Source organism: Siniperca chuatsi, linkage group LG1 (assembly GCF_020085105.1).
Source record: "Siniperca chuatsi isolate FFG_IHB_CAS linkage group LG1, ASM2008510v1, whole genome shotgun sequence".
Taxonomy (NCBI): domain Eukaryota; kingdom Metazoa; phylum Chordata; class Actinopteri; order Centrarchiformes; family Sinipercidae; genus Siniperca; species Siniperca chuatsi.
This window is the reverse complement of record NC_058042.1, coordinates 9,375,916-9,384,368: the sequence shown is the minus strand read 5'-3', so window position 1 is coordinate 9,384,368 and position 8,453 is coordinate 9,375,916. Positions and strand designations below refer to the sequence as shown.

The 8,453-nt window shown below is 41.4% G+C and overlaps 1 protein-coding gene across 2 annotated transcripts in view; it reads left to right on the top strand.

Annotated features, from left to right (window-relative positions):
- Positions 1 to 1,659: 1,659 nt before the first annotated feature.
- Positions 1,660 to 8,453, top strand: part of smad3a (SMAD family member 3a) — a 29,674-nt gene continuing 22,880 nt past the window's right edge. The window contains exon 1 of one of the 2 annotated variants that reach the window (XM_044167996.1): positions 1,660 to 2,448. In XM_044167996.1, coding sequence (XP_044023931.1) covers positions 2,246 to 2,448 — 203 coding nt within the window. In that variant the 5' untranslated portion in view covers positions 1,660 to 2,245. The remainder of the gene's footprint in view (positions 2,449 to 8,453) is intronic. The other variant, XM_044168780.1, reaches the window with a different exon arrangement.

Sequence of the window (8,453 nt, the reverse complement as noted above, 5' to 3'; positions counted from 1 at the left end):
AAGGCAAAAACCTTGACATGCCTTTAGCAGGTATAAAAATATACATTGCTGTGTAACCAAAATAGATCAAAGGAAAGGGGTCCATCCTGCTGAGCCTAAAGCCATCTGTATTTTTAGCACAAACTACACACTGTGCACAAAGAAGGGGGCTGCTGGACACAGGTCAATGCGCCTGTACACACATACCAAAATGGTAACCACAGGTCGTTGCTACTATTCGTATATGAGTGTGAACTGTCAATGGGGGCAATGATTAAAGGTTTGCACTTCTTAAATAAGTTGTGGGGAAGGGAAATTGACAGTTTACAATAGTTTATCTTTATCATTCCTTAATCGCAGTTCAGTTCAGTAGATGGTAATTAGTAAAAAAAGAAATTAAACGTTTTTTAATGTGTATCAGCCTTTTGCAGGTTATTCTGCTTTTGCCTTGGCCAGCTCTGATACCTACTTTAAAACAAACAAACAAAGAGTTTGTAAGTGGCTACCTAGCAAGTGCACCCGCTTCTTTGTGCGGCGCATTCACAACTTTCACAACTCTTTTCAAGCTCTTGCAAATTAGGCACCCAAGTTTGGAAACCACTTTTGAACGCAATAAAGTATTTCTTTTGAAGCTTGAAGAACAAAGGCAGCTTCACGCCCTAAACTGTCCTACTATCACTCTCTCTGTGGTGAGCTCAGCTGTGCTTACACACTCTTTTGTACATCTGGCACTTTGACTCCTTGACACTGTGTGAGCGTGTGTGTGTGTGTGTGTGTGTGTGTGTGTGTGTGTGTGTGTGTGGACCAGTGAGTGTGTGAGGGAGGGGGATGCACATGTGTAAGCCTATGTGTTCTTGTGTGCATAAGTTGTGGTTTTAGGGGGCTGAGCCACGCCGCAAACCAAACTGCCACCTTGTTGAGTAGGCGCCCTGTGTTCGTACCTCTAACAAGCTGAGGCAAGTTGGTGGCTCAGCTTGTATGTGTGTGCATGACTTTTTATCACGTTGCATCTTACAGCAGCAAGTTATTTACCCATGTGGAGACAAACAACCCAGTAGCAATTACTGAAAAGTCTTGTGTTGGAGATGCTGAATGTCAAACCCTGCAAGTCTTTGTGCAATAAACACACACAGGAATGTGTCCTTATGCAATAGCAGTTACACGACTGCCTGTCGGTAATTAAGAATCTGCGGATGTCCAAAAATAAAATGGAAAAGAAAAAATGAGACCTAAAACCTAAACTTTATTACCCTGTGGAGGGAAATAAGGAGGTAATAACATCATGGCCCTCTTTGGACTATAATTATGTTACGTATATAAACTGAAACAGATGGATGATTTCATTTGGGGAGTTTTCAAGACGATTCACAAAGAATAAATAAAGCATCTTTGTGGAAATGTAGTTTTCCCTCAATTTAAGCAGAGCCAACATATCTTTTTTTTTTTTTCAGAAAGCCCCCCTGTATCCCACAACAAAAGATAAACACCAGGAGAACAAGGACTTCATTTCATCGAACTTTCTAAGTGCATTCACATGCAATAAACTGTTTTGCTCAGTGTTACATAACTAAATCAAGTGATCTGTGTATGTGTGTGATTGTGACAGCGTACTTGGGCACAGCCACATGCAGTTTTATCAGCAAAGCAATAGCAGGGAAAAGGCTGGGGTTGTGCAATATCAGCGCAGCACATTTGGCCAGCTGCTTTGACTGGCCTCTCACAGATCTGCTGTGCAGTCTGAAGCCTGAATAGAGACTCTCAGCAGCAGCTCCTGCATTTGCATTTAATGCAGACTTCTAGCAGACTTCAGCCGGCGGACGCAGCACCGCGGATGAACTCCCCAAAACTTCACTAAACGAAGGTTAGAGCATCTATAGAAAAAACACTAACAAAGCGCTTTCACTTCGGTGTTTGAACCTTGTTCGAGTTAAAGACTTAGTTTGAGTGTGACTCGTGTTGGGTGGTTTTACAAGTGCAGACGGAACTAGGTTTCCTGGCGGAGGAGCACTAAATCGACAGCGCAACAGACTACCGGTGCACAGTTCACCGCTGAGCTGAGCTCGAGCCAGACAGACTGAGTGCGCTAAAACTGGAGGGTTTAACTCCGGGATGCATCTGTGTGGCGTTTAATAAACAACAACAATATATCTTAAGCTAAATAACGCGTTCATCTCCACTCTTTGGACCGTTTGAAGAGCAGTTGTCCCCGTGTTTTGTCCAAACCGACGGACTTCTCGACACTGGAAGGACTTAAACTGAACTCAAGATGTCAATTTTGCCGTTCACTCCCCCCATTGTCAAAAGACTTTTGGGCTGGAAGAAGGGAGAGCAGAACGGCCAGGAGGAGAAATGGTGTGAAAAGGCGGTGAAAAGTCTGGTGAAGAAGCTGAAGAAGACGGGGCAACTGGACGAGCTGGAGAAAGCCATCACCACCCAGAATATCAACACAAAATGCATCACTATACCGAGGTAAAGAGACTTTGAGCGCTGTGTTGACGGTGACCGTGAAACCAGCATCCTAGCTTAGTTAGCTGACGTGGACGCTGTTTATTTATTTTTTGTTTGTTTTGTTTTTTCCTGACGTTTAATTAATTACAGCTTAGTTACAGGAAATCAAACGTATCCTAGTGTTTGCTAACTGTGGCATGCACACCTTACACATGTACGGCATCCTTACTTGACTGAGAAGTTGACATTTCCACTTCCTGCCTCGCGTCAATATTTCAAACTCTTGCTTTCCGTTTATTATACAGTAACATGGTGGCTAATGTAACGGTTAACTAGCTAACATAAGGAAAGCTAGCAAACCAACTCGTCAGTTAGCTGCCATGCCATCATATGTACACTTTACTTCAAGTGAACTGAGTCGCTGAAACATTTTTTAGCAGTTTCTTGTGATCAAATTGATATTTAACTGGAGTCATTTTGTTAAAGAGGTGATGTAGTGTGTGCGTTGACTAGCCAGCATCGCACATGCAATGCAAAAGCACAAATGGAGTCCAAGTTATATAACTTGGCCTTAATCTGGGACGCTTTCTAGCGCTGTGGGTGTTAGTGCGTAGGCGAGTCTGTGGAGCTGCGGCTCTCCTTTCAACGCCTCTGTACAGCCATTTATCTATCAACACATTATATGCAACACATAATCAACACTGGCATTCAACAGCAAATTACTGCTCTTAGTTTCAGGGATTCAGCTCCATTAAAAGCAGTCACTTCCCTCCCTTGATGAAAGGCTGTAACAGGTAAGAGCTTGTGAGGTGCTGTTTTTAAACACAGCCCATGTCCTCCAAAAGTCGTACTTCTATCCCAGGTCCTCAAAATGTGTGTATCATATTAGTAGGGGTAATGTGCAATTAAAGGTTTTGTCAATTTTAACACTCTGAATTGTATTTCTAGATATAATAGGACAGCATATATTACATACACTCAGTTGCCAGTTTTTTTTTTTAGTACACGTAGCTAACTTTTGTCCACACCATGTACAGTATATCAGTGAGGGAATAGCTGCAACGATTAGGCAATAAATCGATTAGGCAATAAATCAATTACCTGATCGACAGAAAATTATTTTGATAATCGATTAATCATTTGAGTCATTTCTTGTGGGAAAAAAAACATCTTTTCAATACCTTCTTTTCTCTGTCATGTATGATAGTAAACTAAACATCATATAGTTTTGTCTTTGGGCTGTGGGAAATTATAAAAGGTATTTTTAACTATTTTCTGACATCTATACCAAACAAGTAATCAATTAACCAGGAACTGTCAGATTTATCAGTAATGGAAATAATCAATAGTTGCAGCCCTAAATGAGGGTAGTCTAAGTAATAGAAAGACCTCTCACTATAGTGCAAAATATTTCAACAGCTCCACAATCTACAGTTTCAGTTTCAACAAACTGAAAAAAAAACCTTTTATGAAAGTAGGATTTATTACGAGGTTTTCATATTAGACTGCATTACTTTCAGGTGTCAGGTGACTAATAAAGGCCTCCAACTTTTTCCTGTGTCCACAAAATCTCAATTGCATGTGTGGGCAACTTAGATTTAATAGCATACTATGTGTCAGATGAAAATTAAACCCCCCACACAGGGCACTCCCACATTCTTGATTGCCACAAGTGTGCATATCACAGCTTGCACGGGCCTGGGCCAGCGTTCAGAGTTAAGCCTACCCGGAAAGTTGAATAACGTTTGCTGTGATCCAGGTTTCATATTTCTACCACTAATGCAGAGGGGAAGAGGCAGAGTGCATTAAGATGACCCCAGATCAGAGCTGGCTGTCAGTGTGGGCTAACAGTGTCCCTGGAGAGCTGCTGTTTCTATTAATTCCCCTACGTTGTGGCTCGCTGACAGCTGCTGCCGGCGTGTTCAGGCCTGTCCATGGGGAGGTCAGCTCCTATCTCTCTGACACATAAACTCCCTGATGAGGCTCATCGCTACCCCTCTTGATGACAGTTTGCCGCGATACTGAGTGCTGAAGGAAGCAGGCACTGTGCATTGATTGAGTCAATAGTTGCATCCGGTGGTAGAATAGCAGATCAGGTATCTGTTGGCGTAATTTAACATAGGATTATTGGTTTTGAAAAAAGGGGAAAACAGGTGATTTACTCATCACAGCTGATTCAGATATCATATCTTAGAGGGCCAAATACCAGAAGCTGATTTAGAATGTTTTCCAGTTGTGTCAAACTAAGTTAAATATGTTTATAGATTTTGTCCAAAGCCACTCTTTCCTGTAAGTTTTGTCAGTCTGACCTACCTTACAACTGTTCAGCGTGGTCAGGTGGTAAAAATGAAATGCTTAGAAGCTTTGGGAAAGCCAACTGTCTGATTTTAAAGGGCTGTGAGCTGCTAGATGTCATTTTAAATAACACGATAGTCTCTGGTTAGAAGCCATGGTATCACAACTGGGTGAGCTTGGTTGAGACACATGGGTGGTTAATTTTGGACATACACACACACACACACACACACACACACACACACACTCACACACACAGGTTCTTCCCCATATGTGTGGAGATAAAGCCTGCATCCCATGAAAAAAACATTAGTCACAGACACTTTGAGTTACATTCCCGTTTGAACTCGGAAACAAAGGGCTTTTACAGTATATCAGGTTTTGCCTATCACTTGGGCAGGGCTACTGCTTTACTCACGTGTTAGGTTACTGTGGTTTTGTTTTTACATTTTTGAGGAGCAATAAGTAAAGTGAATGCCAAGGCTCCTGTCCAAGTTCAAGTCTTAGTCACTCAACAACAAGCAATTGTGGTATTGACCTACACTCCCTCCCTCTTTTTCTCCCCGTTTCTCCTTTTAAACTCCTTTCTTCCAATGAGCTCTAAACTTGGGTTAGTCAGTCACAAACATTGGTGTGTAAAGTGCGTCAAGCCATGAAGGTCTACCAGTTTCCGATGGTTGAGGGGCGGATGTGAAATGTGGTAGCATGCGCTGCTTGAACGTGAAAGGGTGACTAATAAATTACTTTCCTTTTGACGTTAAGGAGACTCTCATTGCATTTATAAACAGAAGCCAAGTCTGTTTCAGTTGTACCTGTGGGTTGGTAAATATCTCAGGTGGTTGTACTGTAGCTGCCCAATAACTAAATATTCTTACACTGAAGTGACACAGCTCTCCAGCAGCCATAGGAATTGTGACTCTTGTGCGTCTCTGGAGCAAAGTAGGAAATAGCCACAAAGTCAGGAGTAGATGGAGTAGGTCAGCTTGTTTGGATGGGTCAACAAAACATCAGACTTCGACACAGGAGACTGCTATTCGGTTCTTGTTTCCTACCGACAGTCCATGTTAGTTCTTTTAGCTATGGCCATGATTGTTTCCTAACTTAAACCAAGATGATGAAGGTCACCTAACCTTAAGGAAGTAATTATTTTAACCAAAACCACAATGGTTCCCTAACATTAACTAAACCACTGAGTTATTTTAACCTAAACCATGATCTTTCATCAACCCTAGCCAAGTCATTTTTGTGCCTAAACCTGCCTAAACCTTAACCATAGCGGTGTCAGATCAGGACATGGTTGTATCCTTGCAAAAGTGATTTGTTACTGTTTTGGAAGGCACTAACATTTGATGACTTCCTTCTGATAAGGGTGTCAGATCAGAAAACGCTATATGTGTCATTCTGGAAGACAATTACAAACAGCACACTCTTTTTGTCATTTCATTTAGAGGAGTTGTTGATTATTAAGTCAAGCATTGACCAACTTCTACTATAAGATATATATTTATTTGATTTGTTCTAATATTATCTGCACTTGCCATTACTGATGGTGCAACTATGGCATGCTGCAAGTTTCGAAATTGGTCACTTCCTCAAAATACAATATTAGGTCTCTCATTTAAATTTATTGCAAACACTTCTGACATAGGCTACACAGGCCTCTCTTCTTAAGTTTACATTGACAAACAAACCTAACAGTTTATCCAGAGGACACACAAAAATGGATCTTTACTGAAAAACTGTTGGTTATTAATTTCTGATGTAATAAGGAATAGCAGTATTAACATTGACCGTCACCAAGCATTATGCTTATTGTAATTAGTAGGCAGACTACTAAAGCAGTCTTGGTTAAAACCTGTTTCAGACATGCACTGTTTTCTGTAAATACTCTGCAAATTTTGTCACATTGTCACATTATTTAACTTTTTTGTGTATGTAGGGCTTGATCATGGACACCACGTTGAAGTGGCAGGTGTGACTCTGAGAAGAGACTTTTACAAACTACACAAGCTACACAACTTTTCTAACAATGGATGGAAATTAATCTGATGTTGAATTTAGGAGGAGATAAGAGGTAAACAGTCTCTCAATAACTTCTTTCATTGTCTAGTCTCGCGTGCCAAATGGAAATTATTACAGGACCATTGTGTACCTATCTGTAATGTCCCTGTGATGTTTAAACAGAGACAACTTTTTAACAGAACTACAGTATGTATGGCAGCCAAACATCCTTAACAGAAAGGTAAACCCATTAATGTTACAGGTTATATGTCTAACACTGGTTCAAGAGTTAATAGGGTTGCATAGGAGCTTACAGAGCAGTAAAATAATGTAGCAGTTTAGTGGGGGAACACCTGTGGTATATTAAAATAAATTATCCAAGGTGTATGTGTGGTGCATGTATGAATGTGTTGTCTTTTCACAGAGCCTGGGGGAGTGGATTCCTCATTCTTACCTACCTTAACTTACTCTGAGTTTGGGTTAGTGCTGGGGAGTGCTTTCATCTTGTCCACACACATCCCTCCTGGCAGCAAGACTACAGTCTGATTCACATCACTGCATGTCAGGGCAAAAGTGAGCGAGTGAAGGTACAGAAATAAAAGATGTGATAAAACAAGAAAGAATATGGACTAAGAATAAGAGGGACTGCATCCATGACAAAGATATGAGAGAAGGAATGAAGCAGAATAAGACAGAGAGACCGGTATCCTTTTACCATCCAAAGCCGCCATTCACAGGACACGAGGGAATACGGGGCGAGGAAGAGGAGTTGGGGATTCCCTGTGTTGTGTCTGGTGCTGGAGAGAAGGGCCTGTCATCACAGTAGGAGAGTGTGCTTTAATAAGGGAGGATGACACATAAATAGACAGAAGAAGACAGATTTTAAAAAGTGAAAGTAACACAGGTGAGAAGGGGCATTGCATTTTGAGAGGATCAGAATGTGAAAGAGAAAGGTAAACCAGAAAGCCAAGGGCTTAGATGAAGGAAGAGAAGGAGACATAATATTTGGTAAGAGGCAGTGTGTTGGATTCTTAGCTTATCAGAGGGAGACTGTGGTTGGTGTGGTTTGCATGTAAAAAAAGAAGCACCGTAATAGCTGAGATACAACTGGTTTGTTTTCCATCTAGACACCAGTTCAACATCAAAACAAGTGTGTCTGCATGTGTCTGGATGACAGACTGCATTAGAAACCCACAGACACACACTAGGGTTGGCTGATATGTTAAAAATTTCCAACAGGCCACCGTCAGCCCAACATCCAGCAATGCTGCTGCCAATATCCAATACCCAGTTTCAGCTGGGAGACGTGTGCGAGCAGCGAGTTCGCTACGTTCCACAAGCTCTCTTAGCTTTTTTGTCTAATAAATAAACAAAATTAACTCTCAAAATGTGAAGAAAGGAAATATTCTTACACCGTCCTTACAACCTTCTGAATTAAAGTTTCTCACCTTCACCGAACTAAGACTAGCTTAATCGTCCTGTTAACGCATCCTATAACATACAACAACAACAAACAAAATAGAACTCACAAAAACCGTCTTGGTTAGTCTTTACACTGTTCCAACTATCACCAACTCTGGTTTGGTCGAAATAAACCCTTAATTCACCGAGTTGGATGTGAAAATATTCTGGCTCTACGCTCTGTTTTTCCCCACTGCCTCTCTCTGCCGTGCTACTGTGTTCGCTCACTGAACGAGAGTCTGTCGCTGCCTCCTTCTGAGGCAGATCAT